Source organism: Musca vetustissima, unplaced genomic scaffold, assembly GCF_032173495.1.
Source record: "Musca vetustissima isolate MV318-11 ecotype Yass unplaced genomic scaffold, APGP_CSIRO_Mvet_v1 utg2553, whole genome shotgun sequence".
Taxonomy (NCBI): Eukaryota; Metazoa; Arthropoda; class Insecta; order Diptera; family Muscidae; genus Musca; species Musca vetustissima.
In genome coordinates, this window is record NW_026886870.1 from 295,889 (window position 1) to 323,486 (window position 27,598).

At 35.4% G+C, this 27,598-nt stretch overlaps 2 protein-coding genes across 2 annotated transcripts; one reads left to right on the plus strand and one right to left on the minus strand.

Annotated features, from left to right (window-relative positions):
• The first annotated feature begins 3,329 nt into the window (after nt 1-3,329).
• Nucleotides 3,330-6,125, plus strand: LOC133334359 (decapping and exoribonuclease protein-like). Its single transcript, XM_061542653.1, has 4 exons — nt 3,330-3,858; nt 5,453-5,585; nt 5,655-5,859; nt 5,928-6,125. Exons 1-4 carry the CDS (start codon nt 3,330-3,332, stop codon nt 6,123-6,125), a joined length of 1,065 nt encoding a protein of 354 aa, XP_061398637.1.
• Nucleotides 6,126-9,394: 3,269 nt separating this feature from the next.
• LOC133334360 (N-acetyl-D-glucosamine kinase) lies at nt 9,395-23,862 on the minus strand. Its single transcript, XM_061542655.1, has 4 exons — nt 23,830-23,862; nt 14,273-14,483; nt 13,957-14,182; nt 9,395-10,002 (listed from the first exon to the last, which is right to left on the minus strand). The coding sequence occupies exons 1-4, from the start codon at nt 23,859-23,861 to the stop codon at nt 9,395-9,397; spliced, it is 1,077 nt and encodes a 358-aa protein (XP_061398639.1). The 5' UTR covers nt 23,862.
• Between the last annotated feature and the right edge of the window lie 3,736 nt (nt 23,863-27,598).

Sequence of the window (27,598 nt, forward strand, 5' to 3'; positions counted from 1 at the left end):
TCCGCTCTTCTTCTCTCGCTATGTTTTCTCCTTGCTCTTCCACTCTTTTTTCTTTGCAGGTAAAAAAGGATGATCACAAACATTGTAACTAACAACCGCACATCCCTAACCTAACCGGTATGTCGCTAAATTCGATGTAATATAAGGGAAGAGAAAAACGTCGGATCCACTTAATTTTCAACCGTTTAATTGAAGAAAAATGTTTAAACCTTCTCCAGCCTGTTTCTGAAAAATTCGAATCGAACCAATTCGGACGAATTACTGACTTAACTTTTTCGGGGCTTTTTGATGTCGGAAGAGAAAAAATCCACGAATCCACTTAATTGCCAACCGTTTAATTGAAACCATTTATTTTTCACTAGAACTTTTGTTGGGATAATCCCATTTTATGAGGATTTATTTGACATATGGAAGCAATGGAATTGACAATAGGTTCGTTCGTTTACTCAATAATTTGTACGAATTTGTACAAATTATTACAAAATGTTGTTCGTTTACCCAAAAGTCCAGTAAAAGAGAGTGAATTGAGAGAGCAGATTTGACAGTTGTGTTACTGAGTATTTGCAAATTCTTACAAGGAAAATTTACTCAGTAAGAATTTTCTTGTACCATCAGCTGATATTTAATCAGCTGTTTTGTTATGTTTTGTAAACAAACAAAAAATTGTTCTCAAGAAAATTGATTGTTTTGTGAATTTTATTTTGATTTTGTATCATTAAATACCAAAATGGATGAAGAAAACGCAAGTATTTAAAAATAAGAGTAATAAGAGTAATTGGCGAACGATTTTTTAGGTTCCAAATCGAAACAAAAAAGTGTGCATCCCTAACATGTCTGGAACACCATCGGTTATGTCCACCCCCATATCAATTGCAGATACAGGAATAACAGGTCACAACCCTTTTAAATGTTTATGGGGAACAAACAACATCAATTTTCCGCTTGTTATCCATTTTTCTAATAAAAATGCTGTTTTATAGTTTGCGCCAATTTGTTTGTTGTTTTAATCAGCTGTGTCGAAACAATCTTTTTACTGGATGTTGTTCGTTTACTTTTTGCAGTTTTCTCTCTTGAAAAGGAAAAATTCGTATTTACTCTCTGCAAATTCTTACTGAGTAAATATTACTGGGAAAGTAAACGAACGAACCTAATTAAAACCCACTGGGTTTACTAAATCCAGTATAATGTAAATGTACTATGAGGATCACCTTTTGAATATACCCATGATGGAGAAGGGTATAATATGAATCTGTATTCTTTAATTATTATTTGTTATTGCCTGTTGGACCCAATGCAGACTGTGCGAGCGCCAAACATTTCGTTTTTATTGTGTTTATAATAAGAAATTGCATGCAACAAATGCATGGGTGGAGATTTGCCTGTGCCCAATGTATATTTAATAAGGAGCCGCATCGGCCCAGCTGTTGGTGCAAATAAATGTCAAAAATGTTGTTGTAATGCCGAAGCAAACAATCAGCGTGACCGTTGTGCCACTAAAGTGGCAATTTTGCCACTTTTTTCGCCTTTGCTACTTTTGTGATACTTTTTCATTTTGATACAAAATGTGCCACTTTTTGAATTTTTGTGAAACTTTTTGTTACTTTGTGCCACTTTTTTTAAAAAAGTACATAAATTAAAGCGATTTTTCATAAAACATAATGATTTGTTTTGTAATATTGTATCAGACGGAGCGATTTTAACTAGGTTGCGTTTTTTAACAGACTTAGCAATTTTTAACTAGGGTTCAGTTTGTAACAGACGGAGCGATTTTTATTTTTATTATTAGGTCGCATTCGCATTTGTGTGTTGGTATGTTCCCGTACTGCAAGAATCTACTAGATTTTACTATTTTCTTCGATAACATAAAGGAAAATTCGTTATCGTAGTAAAAAGTAGTAGATTGTTGCAGTACGGGACCAGACCATGTGTGTTTCGGTTTGTAGAATTTTCGATTGCTATTTTTGAATAACAGCCTGTTTTTGTAAAATTCCAAACGAACGAATTCAAGTGACTTACGACCAAACTCCATGGTTTTGAAAAATATGTCATTTATAAACGTAAATAAAGGTTTGGTCGTAAGTCACTCGAATTCGTTCGTTTGGAATTTTACAAAAACAGGTAGTTAAAAAATAAATGTTATTCAATAACAATATATTGTCTGTTCCCTTGCTGCAAGAATCTGCTGCTTTTTACTACGATAACGAATTTTCCTTTATGATATGGAAAAAAATAGTAAAATCCAGTAGATTCTTGCAGTACGGGAACAGACCAATAGTATATACCGGCTGATTTGATTCCAACGTAATACTAGTGTCAATATGAATTTGACAAATTATGTTTTAAAAAATCACACAATAGGAAAATTGGGAACGCATACAATTTGAATTTGTTCTTTATTAAATGTGCTCATGTATTCAATTTACTCAATCTGCCTGCTGGGAAAGTTTGAGGAAGCAAATCTTTCTTCAAGGAATAACTCGCTATTACCAGCATTTTCATATGTGTTACACATATATATGGCAATGACTCAATTATAGGAAAGATGTGGAAGCGATAGAAATATAAAGTTGAACGATTTTCATTCATGTTTTTCAATTTTTATTTTGAGGATTCGAAAATTTTTCATTTTCAAAATAAAAATAATTTCATGAAAATTTGTTTCTTTGTTTACATTTTTCTGTCAAATGAGTTGACACTAGTAGAACTTACAACAACAAATTTCCATGTGGTTGTTGTATCGTTTTTTGTACAACAACACTTGCTGTTACCTTCTATTATTATACCATGTGTTTTATATAGTTTTTTATTAAATAAAAAGCAAAAAAAGTGTGCCACTTTTTGTGACACTTTTTCAGAAGTTATGTGCTACTTTTTTTAAAAAATGATACTTTTTGTGATACTTTTTGAAAATTTTCAGCGGTCACGCTGCAAACAATTAAAAAACTAAATTATAAATGAAAATCTCCGAATTTCGAATAGCTGGTTTGGCAATACTTTTATTAACATATTTTTACAAGAGTTTGTGTAAAAAAATCTTGCGAATCTGTTTGTTTTGGTAAAATATTTTTGACATATCAAAATACAACAACCGATGTTTGTTGTAGAAATTCGCCGATGCGGCTACCTTGCCTGTGCCAAAACAAAATTCTTTGTTTATTTAACAAACGTCAGTCTGCAGTCAGTCCGGCCCAACCAACATACATTTTGTGATTATTCTGTCCAAGGGGATTCACCGGTTGTGCGATTAGTCTTTGTTCAATGCCAAAACACTTTGTCGTAACTCAATTTTCCAATTACTCAAATAACCACAAGTATACGAGGAAACAACGATGTCTCGGTTCCTGAACATAACCGCCGCTGACATGCAGAAATTTCAACAGCAACCTGAATATATGACCAAACCAAAACTCGTCCAGATTTACGACATCAATTATACTCGATTCACACCGGCGAAAAAAATACGATATCTTTTTAAGGAACCGAGTCCAAGTGAATATCCTCTGGATCTGGAGTCCAACTATGAAGTACCCATTGAATTGAAACATGATACGCAAACGAATTTGCTACATCCGCTATTACATTGCTATTTTGGCAAAGATCGTAATGATCGAGTGCATTGCAAAGGCGATGACGGACAAAGGCATGAAAATAATCCGGAAATGACCGATGTCTATACCAGACGTGGTATTTTGGAAAAAATCATGGAATTTTGTTATGGCAAATATAATTTTTGTGTACTTGTATCACGTTACAAGGGTAAAATTTTTATGGTCGAAAAACCAAAGGATGAAGATAAATTCGATGAACAACAACATGGGCATAAACATCATCGGCGTATAACTCAATTGACATCGATTGGTGAGTACTAAAATGGCTATTAATAATTGCGCACACAATTTTCTTAATGCAATATCCAGAATAGGTGTAGGTTTCGCTTTGAAATTTTTACCACAAATATCCCAAAGGGTCCACTTTCAAATTTGTTTAAAGAAATATAACATATTTTGTGGCCAACTTGTGTCCAGGGATTTAAAACTTTCTCCTTCCTATGCACAGAAGCCAATATTAAAATGTATGGGAAAATTCCAGGTCCCCAGTGGAACTACTTATGGTAACAATTTCAACGGCATAAGTTGAATATAGAAGCTCGACTGGAGTCGATATAAAATGTTCACCAAAGGTAGGTCATGGTCTGCTGATTACGTCAATATATATTACTTCTTGATGTATAGGCTTCGGAAGTTCAAAAACCTCCACTTTTTATATTAAATAGCTGGTCTTGTGCTGGAGATTTAAAACATTCTCATATGGACAGATGGAAAAATTATCTAACGCAAAATTTCACATCGATCGTAGTCTAGGTTCTATATTCAACTTGTGACATATTAGTTATCGTTTTGGTATAGCCCTCATATTCAGTTCCCGACTGCCTACGTATTTTGAAAGTTTTTTTTTTTTTGCATTTTCCAATTGAAGACGTTATAATTTAGCAGTCACTTATGTGGCACTCTGACACCGTCAGGTCCGTTGTGATCATCCACGAGAAGAAAAGGGATAATGAGAGATTTATAGGGGAGAGAAGATTGGGGAAATAAAAATAGATGAGAAGCTTACAGAAAGATATAAGAAGGTAAATCTGGAATAATGTCGACGGCTATAGAGATCAGACGGAAGATATATTACGTGTCAAGGTTGCACTTTCCCAACGACTTTAGGTTTCTAATTATACTGTAGATTAGAGCAGGTTCAGTTGTTGAGAAGAAGCTATGACTCAGTGGAAAATGAGCACGCACTAGTCTGTGCCGCCTGTAAGCCAATCAATTGTCTCCGTCTCCTTTTCGTCAACGCAGAGTCTACAGTAATCAATTGCATCAGGATCTCATTTGCTAGTAAAGGCCCTGATATTGCAATGACCAGTAATGATTCCTGTCATTACTCTTATTTCAGCTTTGCTCAGGTTCAACAGTGAGTGCGTCCTATTGGTAGACAGAGTCGGCCAAATGGATCTTGACACGTTGCACCTAAGTTCGTTGTGCCAAAGTTCATAGGCTCTTTCGTTGAAGAGGGCTTCAAAGTTCCGGTAAAGATGACATATGGGTGGTTTGATTGAGTCATTAATTGCTAGATCTGTGGATTAAGATCCTCGTCTAGCTAGTTCGTCTGCTCTTTCATTACCCAAGATGTCACGGTGTCCTGGTACCCAACACAGTCGATAGCTGTAAGTAACACTTGAGGACAGCCTCAGATTTGATATAATAAGATTTCATGGCTTTAAGAGCCGCTTGACTATCAACGAAGATAATCACCGTTTCAACGACCTCTGCACCCCGTATAATTTAGTATTTAGAGTTCCTAAGGGGTGAAAAATATCACTGCAGATAATGTTCAATTTAGGATCAAGTTTTGGAATCCATAAGAGGTTTATAATTTTTGTACATCTTATTTGTAATAGACATTTCGCCCGAATTATGTAATCGCAACGATGACAACGTATTTCAAATTGCCATACATGAAGCGAATTTGGGAAAATATAATCTACACTATGTTGGCAGGGCTCAGTCTATTAAAATCACAGAAGAATGCAGGTAAATGAAACAACTCAGTATTAACATTTTTGAACTGCAACTTTTTTATTAATCACCTTTTGTTTTTAGAAACGATTTAAATCAGTTGAATAAAGTGGAATTTATTTCCACGAAACAAGTATGGTCAAATATGCGCGATAAAAGTTTAAAACTTTTAAAATATTGGTTGCAAACATATTTATCGAATGTAAGAGAATTATATATTGCATATAAAGACACAAATGCAATGGTTAGAGATCCAATAGAATGTCGGAAAACATGTGATATTCCAAAGGTGAGTTCGTCACAACCTTTTGTTTTTGTAGAATCAATTCCTAAGATTGTTTATTTTCTTTTATTTAGAGTTGTTTTTGGGAGCCGAGTGTTTGTATAACGTTTCTAAATGAATTTCTCACTAAGGTGGAGGAAGTTACGTCGAACACAGATTCATGGGATACGGTTTTTGAATTTCATTTTGGTGCCCTAAACAAACAGGTTGTATTAATTACGAAATCCGGTAATGCTTTTATACCAAAGGAATATATTGATTATATTCAATAATGTTGTAATTATTTGTAAAATATTTTTTGAAAAAGAAAAAAATTGTATAAAATCAGCAACACTTTTGTAAGAATTTTATTAACATAATAGCGTTTTTTATGAAAATAAATGCTTGTATATATCAACAAAGGTAAATTCAGATAATTTAAATCTAATTTGAAATATGTTATCAATAAATTACTATTTTTGAAAAAATAAAATCCATTTCCAGGTTCAACAGTGAGTGTGTCATTTTGGCAGACAGAGTCGGCCAAATAGATCTTTACACATTGCACCTAGGTTCGTTGCGCCAAAGTGCATGGGCTTTTTCCTCGAAGCTGGGTGGTTTGATTGAGCCATCAATTGATAGATCTGTGTCTAGCTAATTCGTCTCCTTTTTCATTGCCCATGACACACAGTGGGAAAAAATACCGATCTAGCGCGCCGAAAATAAAAAAAATGAACTTGAAGGAAACTTTAAAACATTATTGCAGTTTTAAAGTAGAGTGTTGAGTGTACTTAAGTCCGTATAAAATAATCCGAATTAATAAGTTAGAACGGAATAACGGTACATTTAAAATAGATATTTTTTCCAGTGTTAAAAATGATATTTTTTTTAGCTATAAAATTGCGATAATTTTTTTTTTTGCGACTCTCGGATTTATGGCAATTTTTCGAAAAAATGTCAATTTGGTATAGGAAGTTTTTTTTATGGTTTTGTTCAAATAAAATTAAAAAATTGTGAATTTTGTTAATATAATTGATCAAATATGACTTGGAATAGATCACAGTACAGCAGATAAGAAAAAACAAGTTCAAAATGTCCGTCGTAAGGTTCCAGAGAAATGGGTGTGAGTATGAAAATGAGGGTATGTTTTCTACCTATGAATTTTTCTACATATGAATGAAAAATCCGCATTTAACGTATTTAATAAAAAATGAATAGCGATTTATTTTAGTTCTTAAACAAGTGAAGTGGAAAAATGCCAATTTTGTACAGAGAGCTCTTTGAAGTTTGGCTAAATTCTAAAAAAATTCTGATGTAAAAGAATATATATTAGATAGACTTGGAGTCAATGCTACCGATTATGCAAACGCTAAAGGGATTTGTCGAACAGTTACCACGCTATGTACGCGATTTGTCTGAAGAAGCCATGGAATCCAGAAATAAGGACTTTCGGAACTAGAGGGAAGTGTACACCAGAAAAATGAGTCGTGAGGAAACAATGAGGCATCTTTTCAATAGGTTGATATTTTCTTCTGATCCAAAAAGATCATGTTTGTCTCGTAGTACATCTCTTAATCATCGATATAGTGAGCCACTATCTGAAGAAGTCCTTAAACTATTGGAGGATCCAATGCTACCAACTAATTCAGATCGGATTCTGAATGTGATTAGCATTTAATAAGTAATGCCTAAATTTTATAAAATATATATAGTTTAATGTTTTAGATATATAATATCAACAATAATAAAGATACATATAATAACAATAGTGTTTGCCCTTAACCCACTTTTTACCCTCCAAATGTTTCGGAATTTTTAAAAGAAGCTCCCATTTTAGGAGTACTATTAGTTATAACGAGAAATGTTGCTTATTAAAAAATGTTTAAAAAGCTTCAACATAGTAATTTTCACAGAAAAATTTAAGTTTTTTCTAAAAAAATAATTTTTTTTTCAAAGTTTTTCATAAAATAATTAAAATTGTCCGTCTTAATCTATTCTTATCCAAAATATCGATAAACATACAGTAAAACATCTACTTTTACTTTCTGCGCGCTAGATCTGCATTTTTTCCCACTGTGTGACGCCGCGGTGTCCTGGTACCCAACACAGCCGATAGCTGTAAGTAAGTTCTTCCAAAACGGTTCTACACTTGAGGACGGCCTTAGATTTGATGAAGTAGGCTTTGATGGCTTTAAGAGCCGCTTGACTATCCACAAAGATAGTCCATCGGTTCAACGATCTCTGCATCCAGACTTTTTTTATGAATTCCGCTGCCTTCCAAATAACGAAGATTTCAGCTTGGAACATACTACAGTTGTTATCCAGCTTGTAGGTAAGCTCAAGGCCTAGCCTTTGACATTAGACGCCAGCCCCTGTACCTTCTTCCATCTTGGATCCGTCTGTATAGAAAGCTAGACCATCTTGAGGAGGGTTACTCCGATTCGAGTCGTCTCTATTAGGAATAACGACATCTACATCGTCAAATCTCAGGACTAGTGAGGCCCAAAGGTCTTAAGTTCAGCATTGCGTTTAGAGCTACTTGTGGGGCTCCTGTTATTAGAATAGAGGCAGCAGACATATTTGTATTCTTATTCTTAGGAGAAGGTAAGAACCTACATATGTATATAGAAACCAAAAGAAGGAAAATTGTATATTTCTTTCAAATTTCAGACATAGTGACATAACTTCTTCAGAGCGTCATGCAAAAATCGGCTCTGAAAGTAATTCTATGCATATATTCCAAATTAAGTACATATCGACGCTAAGTCTGAAAAGTGAGTTTTTCCGTAGAAGCTCTCAAAGTATGAAAGTTTCATATATCTTACGGGCCATGCTAAGTACATTTTTGCTTATAACTTTGGTTTGGATTGGCCGATGATTACCAAAATTTCAGAGAATATAAATTAAGGACCGTAGTATCTAAAAACGTAAATAACTTTAAAACATGCTAAGTCGACTTAGCATACTATGGTTCGGAGGCGTCGATATGTGGTGTTGGAGACAAAAAATAATTTTTGCTATAATATAGGTAATGTATACGATGATTCAGTGCCTGCCCGAACTAAATGCAATTTTTATTTATTATCAGTAAAAATTCTTTGTCAACAGTTTGCTATTACAAAAAACAAAAACGTTATACACATTTAAAAATATACAACAACAATAAATAAAAAACAGGGAAATTACATTGAATTACATTTCTGTATAAAAGAGTGGTAGTACTTTATTATCTTAATAAAAATGGATACATTTTGTTTAGTTCTCCGTATCAATTTTACAAATGTATTTACATATATTACTATGTAAGTTTATATATAAAAAAACAGGAAGCATTATGGTTTTGTTTTTCAAGTAGTACATACTTTTGTAAAAACAACTATGTCTACAAATGTTCAGGTATATGTATGTATACAATTAATTGTATATATATGTTTTGGAAGATAAGGGATATAAAATTGATAAACAATAAAATATGATAACTTTTGATTTTGTTTTTACAATATTTACGTATATATGTATGTATGTGTGGAATGTATATGGGTTGTATATAACATCTATAATACTATTCTTTTAAAGAACAACCATTTGTAGTAGCACTATTACCATTAATATTACCATTGGTATATAGATTCTTATAGCAATACATTATTTCAAAATTATCGGAATAGTTGCGAGGCAAAGGATAACCAATACCATCAACACCGAGGTAACATGCACCATACGCCATACTTTTGGTAATGCGTATCAATTTTAAACCAAATGGTATATTCTCTTTGCTCAGTGTTTCAGTGAAACCGGATTTTAGTAGAGTCCAACTTAGCCACACCGAACCGACACAGGCAATATTTAAATCTCCCGTCTTCACTAAATCTTCGTGAACATGCGGCAATAGTGCTTGTATACTACGTGCCAGATGGCTACCAGCTTCATGGAATACAAATTTCGCCAATTCATCACCTTGTTCGGCGGCATGTGATAGCTTCTTACATAGGCTTGCGTAAAATGGTTTATCGAATTTGGCATAACAATGCGATAGAATTTCATGGCGACTCTGCACGTTGAAATGATCCTTAATTAGCTTCCAAATGTGTTCGATCGGGTAGGGTGATTTACGGAAATTATCCATATCATCAAATACCATTTTCACAGCACGATGAGATATGTACCAAGCTGAAAGGGAGAAAAAATAAGATTTTTTTACTGGGAATATTAAAAGATGTATGTAGTATATATGAAGGGCAAACAAAGTATTCGTTGTAGATCCTTATTTTGCCATAGCCCCTATATAAAAGTCCCACACCATTTTTGGTAGGCATATATTTCAACGCTTGGAAATTGTCCCCACATATAAATGTTTCGCAACGTTTTAGGTAGACATTTCGCAGAAATTTGTCAATGTAGGTCCAAGTTCTGACTTAACGATGTTTTTACCCGTTTATTGAAATTTTGAAACGATAGGGTCTAACTTTGGTTAGAATCTGTTAGAGTTTAGAAATAAAAATCACTGCTGTACAAGCTGCAACAACAACAAATATGTAAAGTTAGTGGTGGCAAAAATCGGTCAGAATTCCTCCTTAGCATCTTCGAGGCCCAAAAGTCAAAGGGAGGAAAGGGAGAGCAAAAAGAAAAATGTCTGTATAAGAGCAGCTTTCAACAAGATCAAGAAATTCCATGCGAAGACAATTGTCTCCTTTGGATCTTCGACAATCAAAAATTGCAGGTCAAAGAAGTAAAAAGAAGGACTGACTGCATCAGAAACAGTACTCTCAAACTAACCTGAGCGTATACTGAAATCTGTTATATGTAAATGTCTTAGTGTGTAAATGACTGAATAGAATTGTGACATATTTTTGTCTTTCCAAGCGGATAGTTTTTAAAGGAAGTGGCTTTAAGTACGGCTGACTCTAAAGAATCCCTAAGAGTCGGTTGTTGTTGTAGCAACAATAAATACGTTTTTTGTATTATTTTGAGTTTGTCTCTTCTGTTTCCAGTTTCATGAAGGTTGCAATCTGGATCGGATGCGTCCAATGACATTCTAGAGACACATAAGTGGGTTTAACAGGGCAGTTGAAAAGATGCAGCGTATCGTGAGGTCTAAGTCCACACGGAGGGCATATGTTTGGTATCGTGCTGTCAATTCGGGTTCAATACGAATTAAGGCGGCTGCACCATCCTAATCTTAATTTGGGCTAAAAATACTCTCGTCAGCAACGTACACAGGATTTCATTTCGGGGGGGGGGGGGGGGGGCCGGTAGTACTAAATGAAAAAATTCGCTGTTGCAAACATAAATTTACTGTTAAAAAAATTCATTTCGGGGGGTGCCCGGGCCCCCAGGGCCGCCCCCCTGCGTACGTCCCTGACTCTCGTCTGTCTAGGCAGCTATCGTTCTTCTGCTGCTATAGGTGGTGGGTGAAATCCAAGAACTGCATTCACGAGGTATTGGTCCATTGTCTGGGTCACTGCTACCCTGTAAATGCTGGTAATTCTTGCCCAATATGCCTCTTGATCTAGGGGTTCTATTTTACACCGTTGGACCTCTCTCTAAATCATGTAGGTCCCTCTTTACATGCCTGGGTAAGGGCAATTCTATCCATAAGGTGATGGTATGGATGATTCCGGCGATATCACCCAAGCAGTACTGCACCGACAACATCCTGTTGTGACGATGTACGTGTAAGACCATTGCCTCTTCAAGTAAATGGTCCACTGGTGTTATAAGGAGGCACCCTGTCCTAGATCTCAGGGCGGAATTAGTGCGCCATCAACCATGATGTTTAGTGGGAGCTTCATTTCAGCCGTCCAGTTGGTGAACAGAGTGGCTGTGGATTTAGCGGCGGACATCTTCATATTCCCCAGATGGAAGAACTGTACCCCACTTTGGGGAACTTCCAGTTTCACTTTACGGATTTTAGACTTCTTGTTTTTGAATTGATTATCCATTGTTTCAAACTAGGCCGGTGGTTGGCCTTCTCTATGTCCTCGACGTGATTGACAGTTTCGAAGGCTTTTGATAAGTCAAGAGCCACTAAAACACTTCTGTCGCACGTCCAGTTCTGATTAAGTCCCCTGCAGTAGTTGTACTGTGCATCCTCCGGAGAGACTGGAAACCTATTTCTCATAAGAGGGAGAATTCGTGACTCAAGCGTCTTTGCTAATAGAGACAGAAGGATATCGGCCTGAACGACTGACCACTACTGGCATCAGTATCGGGACCACCCTTTTATATTCCACACTTCAGGAGCAATGTCGGTGGCTAACGACAGGTTGAGTACACCAGTTAAGTACTTTACTCTAGGTTCATCCTGTTGCTTCAGCATTACCCTTAAGACTCCTTCCGGGCCCAACGCTTTGGATAATTTAGCTTTTCGAATGACATCTGCAACATCATCCTTCCAAAAAATCGAAGGGCACCGTTATAATGGGTTTATACCATAGGATGAGCTAATGTTGATAATTTTTAGTTGCTGTTATTGCAGTGTTCTGAATTAGTCTTCAAATTAAAAAATTGGACCAATACTACTCTGGTTTGTATATACAGCTGGCGGTCTGAGGAGACATTCACTGTGTATATAATTGAATATGTCGTCTTCCTCTATTCCCTACCACTTCTCTCTCGTCTGCCTTCTGCTTTTCACGTACTCATGAATGGCATAATGGACCAATGGTCTCCCAGTGAATACAGCTGCTAAATAATTGGTGGTTAAACGTCCTTTAACCCAGCCTAAGATTCCGGACATGCTGACCTATTGCTTTCTAAAAGGTCAACAGGGTTTCCTTGTCTGTGTCCCAAGTGCTGCCAACAACGTCTAGCGGACTTTGATTCTACTTTTTACTGCCACAAATATTCAGAGCAACATTAATCTCCTCCATTTTTTGTTATTTTTGTAGCATATGTTTAGGCGTTTGATAATTGTTAAATATAACGTGAGGTTACCTTTATCTTATCGGACAAATTTCGAAGCACACTTATAAGAATGGGAATTAAATTATCTGTCCAATATCATTCTTCCTATAGCTATCGATGGGTTGTAACAACATTTGCAAATTGTTTTTGCTAGTTTGATGGACCAACATCATATTTCTCAGGGCCAGTATGGGAAGTAACAAAGTCTGAACAGGGGTTAGAAGTGCCCTTAGGATTCATATTTTAATCCTTAATAATTTAATTGATACGGGTGTTATATCTATATTTAGGTCGTATTCAATCTGGTCCAAATTCAAAAGATGACGTAGAACACGTTGTGTATTTAAAATTAAATCGACCGAAATTTTATATACGAGGATTGACCAAAAATAAAAATATCTGAATACTAAGAGCCTTTAGAAGAATGCCGAACTCTCAGTTGTTCACAACGGGATCTGAAGGATTATTGACTTCGCTCAAAAATTAACAAAACGGCGGTCCATGGAAAAAATATTTTTAAAAAAGCGCCTATTTTTGACATATACGCCGTATTGGGATCCATTTGAACCGATATATATTGACCGGTCGTCATCGAAACAGTCATGCTTACTCCGTGATCAAACCATTTTTTCTGTGTAAAATTTCGTGATGTTCGGGTCAGAATTGTGGCTTCTTTTTTGATCCAAACTAGAGACTGTGACTAATTGATTAATCGACTTGTACTGTATTAATCGACTTATCGAAGTCGACTTTTTATCTTTGAGAAAATCGCTAATTCGACTTTTGCGCTCGACCCTTACCTACTGTCGAACCTATATGCCAAATTTCGTGAACAGACGGATGGCTTAGATCGAATAAGCTAGTCGAGATTAAGTAACAAATAAATAACTTGAACAGGTTAGGTATGACTCGATTCATAGATTGATTCTTCTAAATACAGCCTAAATAGTTTATAAGGATACCGATTTTAGCGACATATCGGCTGTAACGACGGTATAAAACAGTCTCGCAAGATGTTCTCCTCTTTATTTCATATCGTTTTTATATCGCTCATTTGAAAAAATTCACCAGTTCCTTGAACGTTGTCATAAACTATTTCGACTGTTATCCTAAAAAATAACTGTTATTCTATATTCTTTCCTTCTGCATAAAATAATGCAAAATATCCAGGTATCACATTTGTGCGTAGGATATAAAAAAAGTTTCGCTGATACTCACCACTTCCTTCATCGCCCATAAAATGACCCCAACCGCCACAATTGTACGATGTACCATCGGGATTTCTCAATAAAGCATTCGATCCAGTGCCGGATATAACAACCATACCACCAATTGGCGAAGCCGTACAAATACTACCAACTGTATCACTTGTTACCGTATAATTATCCGATAAATTTGGAAATGCTGTACGTAATTCTTTTTCCAATTCTCGATTGGTAGCTTCCTATATAAAAAACAAAGCAAAACAAAAATTGATTATTATTTGACCTTGACTTAATAAACATTGCAAATAATATCTGCGTTCGCTACATACATCCTCACAGCCGCTTAAACTTAAACCTAAACTTGTTAAACGTGTCTCCTGCGGTATGCCTGCATCAGCTTTGGCACGTTCCACCATATCGGCAATGCGACGAGCACATTCAGCCTTACCAATGTGCCAATGATTGGTACCCAGACCGGTTGTTGTCGCACAGCATTCACCCTTCTCATCACAGATGACTAAGCGTGAATGTGTAGCACCCCTGTGAAAAAATAAATAAATAAAATTTGGGGATTATAAGTTAATATTAAAGTACTGAAACAACCGCCACTTTGCTGTCAAAATGCGGTTAATCTTATAAAACTTAAATGGGGCCGGCTTATTAAAAATATCTGGATTGAAATATCCAGATTAAAGTTTAAATGAAAGCTCTATTTTACTTCTGTTATTCGTATCCACATCTTCTTCTCAAATCTCAATAGCAAATTTTGGTCGAGTCCTTTTTTAAGCAAATTTGGAAATTGTTAGCGCACAGTTGGGCGCCATGTCTAACCATGAGGTCATTTTTATATTTTTTTTCCAAAATATATTTAGAATCCAAAATATCAAATTATAGCCAATTCGGCTGTTCATAATCGTTAGAATTCCGAAAATTGAGGGATACCGTTATATTTGGTACTATATCTAAAAATGCAACTATACCGACTTATAACTTTTGTTACCAAAATGTGTGGAGCTTAGGATAAGCTACATTAATAGTGATTTTTTTAGTAGGGAGAATCTAAAATATCAAATTATAGTTAATTCGGTTGTTCAAAATCCTTAGGATTCCGAAAATTGAGAGGTACCGTTATATTTGAGACTATACCACCTAGCCAAGATGAGATCAGAGTAGCAATTAATCGGCTGAAAAGCAATAAAGCAGCAGGTGGCAATGGATTACAAGTCGAGCCATTCAAGACCGGTGGTCAGATGCTGGCCAGGAGCATACACCAGCTGATTAGTACAATTTGGCTAGAGGTATGCACGCCCAATGATTGTAACCTCGGCATTCTATGTGCGTGCACAAAAAGGCGACAAAACGATATGAACCAACTATAGAGAAATTAATGCAATGCAGTACGCTGTGTGAACTACTGAAGCCAATGACCTCTCGGAGCTCTTTAATACCGAACGAGGATTCAGACAAGGTCACAGTTTGTCGTGTGTCCTTTTTAACATCCTGTTGGAAAAGGTTATACGAGAGGCAAAGGTGAACAGAAATGGCACTCTGTACACCAAACAACACATGCTACTCGCCTACGTCGATGACATCGATATAATGGATCAAACATTGGAAGCGGCAACAGCTACCTTTGAATAAATTGAGAAGGAGTCTGCGAAAGTGGGACTGGCAGTAAATGGCGAGAAGACCAAGCTGATGGAATCAACACGCAAAACGTCCAATAGAATCGGACTAACTGGGAACTTGGAGAAGAATAGCAGTTTAGAAACACGGCCAACTCCCGCCAAACCAAACAGACACTCTACAAGACGCTGACACTACCCGTGCTATTATATGGATCTGAAGCATGGGTTCAGATGAGGCAGTTCTTGGAGTGTTTGAGAGAAAATTTATCCAAAAGATCTACGGGGACGATCTGCGTGGACGGTGCATATCGGCGTCGAATGAACCACAAGCTTTACAATCTATACGCGGACATCGATCTGTCGTTGGTGGTGGTATCGGCGATTCGTATGTAGACTGATGCTAGGTAAATTTTGCCATTCCCCTACTTCAGTACAGTTGCGTCCGATGTTGACAACTCTGGGGAGAAGGGAAAGCATACGTTTTTGTAGCCCATTCTGTATATTCTCGATCTGGAACCGGATTTGTGTAAACTAGTTGGTAGTTAATGAGGTTTAGTCCAAAGACCTTATTTTTATCAATCCAAGCTTCCTGAATTAGTCCTATGGGTATATTATCTATAATTCATTTTTCCATCAGGTTTGATCGCATCCTTCACATCCATATGGGTCTCATTTTTTAGTTTCCCGGAAGCACTACTCTCGTCCATCACTGCGCATACCAGATCTCATTTCTGTAGCGCCAACCTACGCGCAATATGTAGGCTCCTTATCGTTCGTGAAGTTCGGTTATTCCTTTTGGGATTCTTGTTCATTAAGGAAGATTCCGATTCAGCTCATGTTTTCTTGATATATCCAGTTTCGTCGCCCTAAGTCAATGGATTCTCGAAACAGGCTCTTTTAACGTTGGGTTGCTTCAGCTTTCTCTTTTTATCAGCCGACGGTAAACTCATTTCCTTTTTTGTCGGCTTGGCACTTGTCTGCTCTTCAATATTGGTCTAAATTTCAGGGTAGAATACCCCATGACAGGTTTTCAATCCTCACATCAAAATCTGAGTGCCTGTAAATTGATATTTCGTTTTCTCGTGTCAGAAATTGACCATGAAATAGTCACCACATAAATGTACAGATATTTTTTAGGTACGTCTGACTTTATCGATGTACGAGAATAGGTTAACACATGGTTCATTCGATGGTGGTATCCTCCGTCGACAAAGATCGGCCGTAGATCTTTCGGAGAAATGTTGTCTCATCTGCTGGCGCAAGTACCCATACTTTAGATAGATTCACCAGCACGGGTGTCTTGTATAGTTTAGTCTGACGAGAGATTACCTTGTTCTTACTCAGCCCATAGCAGCATCTGTTGGCCAACACTATTCTTCTTCGAATTTAAAAAATGTATATTATTTGTTTTATTGATGGCGGCACCTAGGTATATATATATATATATATAGAACTACTTCAAAACTGTAGTTCTCAAGTTCCACAGTTGGCCCGAGTCTACTGGACGTATTGCGCTTTGATACCATCAGCTTGGCAGACTCCTTCTCAATTCGTTCAAAGGTGGCTGTTACAGCTCGCAATGTTCGACCCATTATGTCGATGTCGTCGGCGTAGGCGAATAACATGTGTTGTTTGGTGTACAGAGTGTAATTTCTGTTCACTTTTGCGTCTCGTATGTCCTTTTCCAGTAGGATGTTAAAAAGGTCATACGACAGAATGTCACCTTGTATGAATTCTCATACGATTTTGAAGGACTCCGAAAGGTTCTTTCCGACCTTAACTGCTGATTTTGGCCCAGTAAAAGTTTTCCTGCATAGCCGACTTACAGTGGTGGTCACAGAATTAAAACATTTACTGTGATAAAAATTTTTTGATCAGCCCTCGAATCGTTTGAAGTATTTTTGAAAATTTTTTAATTCAGAACACTTCGATATACTGTACTTAAGAGATTTAGTGTGAAAATGGAAAATGATTACATGCAATTTTTCCATAAATAACGGTTTTTATGAAAATACATCGACTTTGAAGTGGCCATATAATTAAAACATTGTGTGATTTTTTACTTTACTGTATTTTTTTGAAAATATTTTTAAAAAAGCTTTTTAATTTAGTTAAATTATGTAAACTAAGCATCGATAAAGTCATTTTCTGACAAAAAATTTTGAAAAAATCTGTAAAATCTATCAAATTCGCCAAAAATTTGTACAGTACACCTTACATTCAGAAAATAACCCTTATTATAGAAAATAAAGTTCCGAATGCACCAGAAATTACTAGAATTAGTAGAAAACTATAAATAATTCTCAGAATAAATAAATATTTGAAATAAAAACTGAAAAAATGGGAATTAACCAAAAAGAACGACTCAATTTCGATAGCCTTTATTGAAGAACGCAGGAATATTTTTGCAGTATGTGAGGAAATATCGATTGATATTGGCATTTATTATACCAAATCGATTGTTCGAGTAGTACAGAATATATTTTATCAAAAAATATACAAGTCACAACAGAAAGGACAGAGATCAACGCCTATGTTGACGAATAAAAGTTTCTGCCACACGGCAGCATTTTTGATGCTCAACACAAGACGTTAAATATTTGTCAAATTGTAATTTTTTTCTTTCTTTTGGGCTAAAATAGATTAAATGGGCATTATTCTATTCAAAAAATATTATTTTGGAAAAATATTGCCATGTTCAATAGATTTTAAGGGTCAAGAGTTAACCATCAATCATGCTGCTGTGTACCAGAAACGTTTCCTCGTCAACATAGGTGTTGATCTCTGTTCGTTCTGGTGTGACTGATATATTTTTTGATAAAATATATTCTGTACTACTCGAACAATCGATTTGGTATAATAAATACCAATATCAATCGATATTTCCTCACACACTGCAAAAATATTCCGGCCTTCTTCAATAAAGGCTATCGAAATTGAGTCGTTCTTTTAGGTTAATTCCTATTTTTTCAGTTTTTATTTCAAATATTTATTTATTTTGAGAATTATTTATTGTTTTCTACTAATTCTAGCAATTTCTGGTGCATTCGGACCTTTATTTTCTATAATAAGGGTTATTTTCTGAATGTAAGGTGTTCTGTACAAATTATTGGCAATTTTGATAGATTTTACAAATTTTTTCAAAAAATTTTATCGTAAATGATTTTATTGGTGCTTAGTTTACGTAATTTAACTAAATTAAAGAGCTTTTCTAAAAATATTTTCAAAAAATGTAGTAAAGTAAAAAATTACACAATGTTTTAATTATATGGCCACTTCAAAGTCGACGTATTTTCATAAAAACCGTTATTTATGGAAAAATTGCATGCAATAATTTTCCATTTTCACACTAAATCTCTTAAGTGCAGTATATCGAAGTGTTCTGAATTAAAAAAATTTCAAAAATACTTCAAACGAATCGAGGGCTGATCAAAAAATGTTTACCACAGTAAATGTTTTAATTCTGTGACCACCACTGTAAGTTTGTAGGAATGCTGAACGCAGAGATGGCTTTAAACATGGGTAAAACCCCGCTAAAAAGTCCACTTTTCGATCTTTCGATTATGTCAAACCGGGTCAACATCGATTTTCGACTTTTAGCGACTAATGCAAAAACGACTAAAAACTTTATTTTTTTATATGAATTGTTGTCAACAGACCAAATATTGTTCTGGAATATTTAATTTTTTGGAAATTTGGGCTTTATGACAATAAACCTTGAAGAAAACAGAAAGTCGTCTTTGCGATTTCCTCAAAGATCAAGAGTCGATTTCGACTTAAAGACTTTTCAATGCAGAAAGTCAATTTATCGCTTAGTCAAAAGTCGATTTCCTTATCCCTACCTCTGAGTGGCTTTATAGTCAACGAATAGGTGGGATGTGTTCATATGTTTTTCGTCTTTACTAGCATTTGCCGTAGAGGACACATCTGGTCTATATAGTGGATTTGTCAGGTCTGAAGCCGCTTTGATAAGATCCACTTCATGATAGAGGGTATAAAAAGATTTTGGGGCAAATTTAATTCTCAAGTCACTGTGAACACAACACATGGTCGTACGTTATGCTAAACAATTTCAAATTTTCCGAATGGAAATGTCAGAGCACTTAGTTTTGTTTAGACCAGAAATAAATATAGGTGACCTCGTATTTACCTTAATTAATAGAATATCTAATCGAAAAAAAATATTGCAACAAATGTACATATTTTCACTTAATCACCATCAATTCACATCAATTGAGTTCCATTAAGGAAGAGATACATTCTTGCAACACAAACTAACTTTTAGATTTCTCTCTCTTAGCTTTGCCTCAAATTAAGTTCAGTGACTTTGTAGATGCGAATTTTATGGCTGGAGGCCTGGTGGATAACAATATATTTAAATTGGGATCATGACTTTTCTTGAAACGTTGACCAAGATTTCATAATCAAATCAATTTTAATTTACAACAGCCAGCAAGTGCGTATCTGAGGAGGAGAGAGTACTCTATATTTGTTGTTATTGTCGTGGTCGTTCGTAATGGCCATTAAATCATAACATCAACAGTTGCGATTGTAATTTTCCTATTTATTAATGGAGAGGTGCCGATGTCACAATAATCAATTAATAAATAAATTATTTGCATCTGTCGATCGCAGCAGATTTCAATGTTGTTGTCGTGCCATAGTTCAGGAATTTTTCGTTGTTATTTAATTTTTTTTGCTGCCCCTGCAGGGTAGGCAAATAAAATTAAATAAAAAAATACATTTAATAGATAAGCGAAAAAAGAAATTCAGTAGAGGCCGAAACAAACCATAGTGTCAATAGTCATTCAATAATAAAAATGTAATTCCAATGGTGATTTACAATTATGTTTTCATTATTGTTTTTGTTTTTCGTTTTTTTTTCTCTGATATTGATTATCGATAAAAATAAACCAATCAATAAATAAAATGTGTAATAATTCTCAGGATCATATTTACACTGCGGAAGTTTTATTATCACTTCTATATTTAATTGTGTACAAGAATTACGAGTATTATTTTAGATATTTATGGTATGCAGTACAAATAATAAAATCATAATAACATATCGGCAAATTTCAGTAGTAATTTATTTAATGTTTTAATGACGAGATTTGTAAAGGGTAAGTTTTTAGCTATTATCTTCTTGGGCAACACAGGTTTTAACATTTCGCGCACGTTTCGTATTTTGTTTCATTGTCAGATATCTTCAATTTGGCATATAATTTGAAGTTGTCTTAGAAATCTGCTAAGGTTAGATCACAAATAATTCGAGAAGTAGCTTCATAGACGTGGTGTATTACGATAACCAATCAACGCATCAAATCGTATATCTCATTCGCTTCATATGAAGTTTACAAAACAAAACATTTACATAGGACCGTGGACTATATATGTCGATAGTCAGGCGACCCTTAAGGCATTAAAGTCGACGAGCTTGCTCGAGGGGGTACACAGTCGTCCAATCTACCGATTGAGGGATCCATACAACCGCCCATTGGCTACTTTATTGGCAAAATCCGTTTGAGCTACTGCGAGGTAGTCGGCAACCTATGGTCATCCGAACCTGGATGCAGGATTTCGAAAACCATCTGGCTAGAATTCTCTCGCCGTAAAACTTCTTCGCTGTTGTCCCATAACTAGAGGAAAATTAAAATCGTTGTGATCATAACAGGTCATTGCAAGATTAGATCTCACACTTCTAAATGGGACATTAACGGAGTGGATTATTGCCGTGGCAGAAGGCACAGACAGTTCGGCAAATATGAAATTGATAATTGAGCATTCTTCTCTTAAATAGACCCCAAGCAGATCCTAAGCTTTGTTAAGAGTTTGACATGGCTGAAATAACCATCTTTCTATACTCCCCAAACATCCACTATCTTTCCACTTTCCCTTCACCTTTCTTTTCAGGTACCAAGGATGAGCACAATTGACAAATGTCTCCGAACGCTCCCATCCTCGGACTTGATCTAGATTTGATAAATCTATTTCGAAGTGTAAAGCTTGAAGTTTTACATTCCATTCGCAGGAAGAACTTGGATATACAAGTAATTCTTTAAAAAAAAGTGAAACTTTGTGGAAATACGAATGAAATGTGCCGATGAATTCCATTTTCAGGCATGATTTTTGGTTTGGTAAAAGTTTGGATTAAATCGTACACTCATTCGATTTATATGAGATTTACAGATTATCTAAATTTTGACCCTTTTGTGGGGAGGGGTGGTACAGGGCGAAGTGGGCAGATTAATCCCTCGGTCTTGATTAAAAATATTTTCATGTGTGAAAATTTAATAAAATTGGACAATTTTACTGGGCGAGGTATCAGATGCACACTGTAGGATTGAAATCATCGGCCAATCCTACAATGTGCAAAGTTTTGAGGAATTTGGAAGTTATGTTCGATTCGTTTGACATTAACAAAATTTTGTAAATTTTTTTATGGTAGGTAGAAGGAGTAATTGGTCTCATCTTCGGTTGGGTGCTAAATTTGGATGTAATCGGTTATTCCCTTCTAGTGTTATCATGCTCCTCAGCCAAACAGACGAGGATCGACATTCGTAAATCGACTTCAAATTGTCTGAAACGGATTTGGTCCAAAGAAATTTTGGGTCTAAAACTATTATTTCCATGCGGGAAACAAAGTGTATATATCCCGCTCATTAGCCATAAGTCTGAGGATATAAAAACTATGCTAAGTTCGTCCAGGCCGAATTTGTTATATCTTACACCATAAGGGTGACATTGATGTACCTAAAATCGATCGGAACTCTTATATAGGTACTATACCATAGGGACCAGAGCAGAATGCTAACGGACACGTACACAGGTTGCGGACAGTGCAAATTCCAACATTGGTTAGGTGTGAATATAAATAAACAGTCGTCGACAATCAGTGGGTCCTGTGGGATTTTTGGAGGAAATGACCGAGTGCCTATGATCCGAAGATAGAAGAGGCGAGAATACACAATTCTTAAGTCTTTGGCACTTCCTTCCTAAGAGGCCTCACTAAAACTGGGGTGTTATTCAAACGGAACCTATTGATACCTGGGCGACTCAACAAGCTTTTTCACGCTTAGCTTGCGATGATGTCAATGCAAGCCGGAAGAGGCATGCGGACCTTCTCCTCCATCGCGGCGCGGATAAGGATCCCAACTCCATCTCAACGGCGTGCAGCGACATCTCGAGACTTCTAAGACAGCTGGCCTTCAAAGTAGAGGCTGGGGCTGATGACCGTTTGTTCTCAGATCTTAAATTAAATATTCCTTTAGGTCATCTTGGAGAAATGCCACAGAACAGTTGGGCGCCATGTCTAACCATCGATCAATACTAATAACTTTCCGCATGGAAATTTGCTTCCATTATGTGGGGTCTATACGGATGTACTAATAATGATTCATTTTGCTAGGGGTATGTCAAAAATGTAAAGTGATCGCCAATTTACAGAAATTGCAATGGAAATATGTTCAAAATACCGGCTATGGGAAGGAACCTTTAAATAGAGCTATTCTTCAAAAATTTGTATCACCTTCACGAAAATGTTAATGTTTTTAATCAGCGTAGAGTTTTATTCTGATCAAGAAAATATTTTCAATATGGGGACTCCGACAAACGGAATGACAAATTGAATATACACTCCATCTTATGGTGGAGGATGTAAAATGAAAACGGTATTTTATCCTGTGACAAAGACACTTTCAAAATATCGAACATTGACCGATTTTGAAATTACTCTCTCTTTAAATTGTCTTAGAGTAGGTTTGTTATCCTCTGAGAACCTAGAATTAAAAATTAGAGGTTTAGTAAAAAATTACATTAACTCATATTGGAAATATTCTACTAAGACCGCAAAATTCCAAATTGTCACACCGATTGGAAAATATGCCTAAAAACATTTCTAAATTTTGTGCAACCTTTTCTATACGGATATATAAAAATTCATTCTGCGAAAAACATCAATAAAGCCCTTGGCGAGTTTATTAAGAACCCAGAATAGGTCTGAGTTCTTAATATAGGCCAAGTTTTTGAGTTAGAAATGAAAAAGACTCATATCATTGTTTGTGGCTATTTTAGATTTTTGGTGCTTTGGAATTCCTAGCCCAGTTTCCCAAACTGACTGTCTGTAATTTAAAATTTAAGATGTCTCAGACTATAACCAAAGTAGTTGCAGAAAATTTATATTTTCGACACGACCAAGCTTTTTGTAAAAATATCTACGTCCTATATGGAAATTAAAAAGAAAGATAGCATAGACTTACCCTTCAACACCTCCAAAGTATTTCATTGTCATCCTTTTTTGCAGATATCAAATTTAGAACTTAAAATAAACGATGTTTCGGAATTTTCAAAAATGTTTAGAGCCGCCTATATTTCATGAACGCATAACCTGTAAAACAAAAATTAAAAAAAAACATAAGTATTTATTTATGCACAAATATATAAACAAACATATATTTAAAGTAAAACTCATTAATCCATTAAAATGTTATCTTGCAATTTGGATTATGACTTTTTTTCTACCTTTCCATTGCAATAATTATTTTGCTTAATTGCACAAAAAATAAACATAAGAAAATAAAAAGGGGGAAAACAAAAAAAAAAATAAACAAAAAACAGAAAACGTAATTTAATATTAACTTTAAAAAAATAAAATGTTGTGTTGTTTTTTTTATTGATCGAATGTGTGGCGTTAGCAAAGCGTGCATGCATTCGTTGAATGACTTTCGTTAGTTGCATTCTTTAAATTTTGCTTAGTTTTGAAAATTCCATAACTAATTTCAATTAGTACTCGTATTTTCTATTTAATTGTTAGCTTATCTTTTTTTTTTTGGATAAATACTCATTATTAAATGTAATATTTCTATTTTAGAAATTACTAGCCTATTTCTGCAAATTTCGAACTGATCTAATGAGGTCACATTCACTTTGACACTATTATCGGTTCTAGATCATACGATCCCCCCATAGCCATAGTCTTTAATTGTCGAAAAGAACAAACCTTGCACATCGTGATATTTTTCTCAAACTTAGTTAATTTTTGAAACTCTTTTCGATGCAATCATGGCAAGAGGGTGCGATAAAATTAAATGGTTGTATGGTAATGCATCATCATCCTATAGATAGCACAGGGAAAAACTGTTCCAGAACATTCTAGGGAAGAAATGTAGAAATCTTAATCAGAAGTTTTCTTCTACAGAATATTGTTTAGCGCATATAGCTGACTCAGTCTACAATTGTTCGGTTTTCCATATTTTTTGAACAATTTCCATGTGGTAAAGATTCAGAGTAGTCCCATTTTCCTACCGAAATGCCTCTAATTTTGGATTATCATTGTGTATAAAATCGTCATATCAATGATTATCAATATCTTTTCTTGTTTTGGTATAGCCCCAATTTTGAGAATTTTGGTATGTTCAAGTTTCTGTGCAATTTTAAACTTGAGAGTCTGTAGTTTGATAGTAAATGTGGAGGGTAGTCGAGGATATACAACGTTTGTCCCGGACAAACTTAACGCCTTTTTACTTGTATCAATTTTAATGTTATTCTCTTCATACCCTAACTTTGGGTGGGAATTCAGGACCTTCTACTATTGACTGATGAAAATTTCGGTTACACGAACTAAAGATTCTATAAATTAAAAAGTCAATGTAAATACCTTGTTTTGGACCACGATTTTAAGAGAAGTTGGTCCTTTTCCTATTTTTTGTCCTAAATGTACAGTCGTGATTCCGGATGAGATATCAACTTTTTGAAAAGACACTTTGATAGGTAAAAATGTGCCACATCGAAATATTAGTGTTAGACCCCATGTTTCTTTGGTCCAAATCCGTTTCATACAATTTGGAGTCGATTTACAAATGTCCGTCCGTCTGTTTGACCTGCTGGTGAGCACGATAACTCTCGAAGGAACTATTCGATTTCATCCAAACTTTGGATACCGTAGTATTTCTACCAAACTTAGTTCAAGTTCAAAGATGGGGCATATTGGTCCGCTTCTTCTGGTACCGCCCCCACAAAATGGTAAAAATTGTGCTAAAAAATAATTTTATAATATCATGCGAATGGACTATCCGATTGGAACCAAACATTGCACAACATTATCTTTACAAAGCCTAGATCAAGTCCGAAGATGGGACCCATTGGTCCACTACTTCTGGTACCTCCAAATTTTTCAATATTTATAAATCCAATATCTGGCGAATGATATGTTCGAACCAAACTTTGCACAGTGTATTATCTTTACCGAGCCTAGATCCGATGTTGGAACCGTCTGCCCTCTCCTGAAAATGTTGACCCCACAAAGGGTCAACATTTTCAATATTTTTAAATCCAATATCTGGCGAATAATATGTTAGATTTGGACCAAAGTTTGGATAACCTATTATATTTACCAAGCCTAGATCAAGTCCGAACATTGGTCCACTCCTTCCTCCACGAAGGTTCAAACTTTTCAATCTTTATAAATACAATATCAGTCGAATAGAATGTCCGATTTAAACCAAACTTTGCTCAACCGGTCCACTCCTTTTGGTAACTGCCCAAAAAATGGTCAACATTTTCAATATATCAAATACATAAGTAGGCGAATTGACTGACCGATTTGATCAACATTAAATCCAAAACCTATTTTATAAAAGTATATTGCTTATGTAAAACGTATAATAAAACCTGTGTGTAACTATGAAAACCTCCGCAAGCCATAGGCTGAGGGTATACCGACTGACACAGTCGGTATACCGACTGACACGTTTTTACTTGTTTTCATACGCTTTAAAATGAAACCCATATTTAACATAAGGAGTACTCCTTCACTGTATCGTTTGCAATCTGATTTTGTATCCAAAATTTCGGGTCGAATAACCGGGTAATAGTATACAACCCGCAATAATATAAAACATTCCCATAATTAGGACAATAATACAAGTCTGTACAAGTTTCCGATTCTGATGGTGAACCCTTACCAAAATCGGAACTAAATTGTGTGACGGTGTCCTCGCATTCGATTTCCATTAAACTTAAAAGACGACATTCTAGGCCCATTTTCGTAATCTGTGCCAATCGGACAAACGTTGGAAGTTTAGCGTATCATTTCCCGAAAATCTAACGAATCTAAGGAAACTATATCAAAATCTGAACCAATTCCGTAAGCTGTTCCGGGAGCTATATGTAAATCTGAATCGATTTTCATTGTTTCCTGGTTTCCCATTTTGTATTAATTGATTCCGTAAAACCGGTATAATTGGGCACCCGTACCCTAGAAAAAATATATAGAAGCCCTTTAGCCGTCACTTGAGAATATATTTTCAGAGATTTTCACTTCAAATTTTGTGCAGGGTCCGGGTACCCAATTTAGCGGTTTTACGGAATCAATAAATACAAAATGGGCGTTATCTTGAAGATACTTCTCCATTAACCTTTAGGCGTCATTTTCAAAACAATCCGGGTCCAAATCCCATTTTTACTGGTTTGAAGGGTATTTTTATATGCTTTAAATTATACGCATTTTTTATTAATATCTTCTGTATGTCCGCCAAGAAAAAAATAAGGACCAAGTCTAGTTTATTAGAGTCCGGTCGCTGAGACCCTGATTACAATGCTATAAATTATTACTTGCGGATTTCGGCAAGTATTTCCGGATGATTTTAAAATTCACAAAGGGACTATGGGTACCATGTTAATGCGTTTGATGTTCTGATTACAAAAATTTAATTTTCTTATCGAAGAATTCCATACTTCCTGAGATATGAGCCTCGGAAATTTCGGGTGCCCTTTAAAATTATTAACCCTATGTGGCCCAATGTTGCCCACAGGCAACGAAATGTTATAGAGCGAATATTTAATATATTGCTAGTAGATATATATTCTTTGGATTGCATACGTCAAGGCCTGATTACGGACGACACATATCACAAGAAAAATCTAAAAAATTCAAATTTTTGGTAAAGTTATGAGCTTTTTAATATGGAGAAGAGGGCCAAATGTGTACAGTACTAATTTGTGTATACAGTCCAAATTAAAATTATTTTT

Coding starts and splice junctions, on each gene's coding strand:
- LOC133334359 (XM_061542653.1), top strand. CDS start 3,330: ATGTCTCGGTTCCTGAACATAACCGCCGCTGACATGCAGAAATTTCAA. Junction 3,859..5,452: donor AACTCAATTGACATCGATTG/GTGAGTACTAAA, acceptor TATTTGTAATAG/ACATTTCGCCCGAATTATGT. Junction 5,860..5,927: donor AAACATGTGATATTCCAAAG/GTGAGTTCGTCA, acceptor TCTTTTATTTAG/AGTTGTTTTTGGGAGCCGAG.
- LOC133334360 (XM_061542655.1), bottom strand. CDS start 23,861: ATGACAATGAAATACTTTGGAGGTGTTGAAGG. Junction 14,484..23,829: donor TACTTTGGAGGTGTTGAAGG/GTAAGTCTATGC, acceptor ATTTTTTCACAG/GGGTGCTACACATTCACGCT. Junction 10,003..13,956: donor TATGGGCGATGAAGGAAGTG/GTGAGTATCAGC, acceptor TCTCCCTTTCAG/CTTGGTACATATCTCATCGT.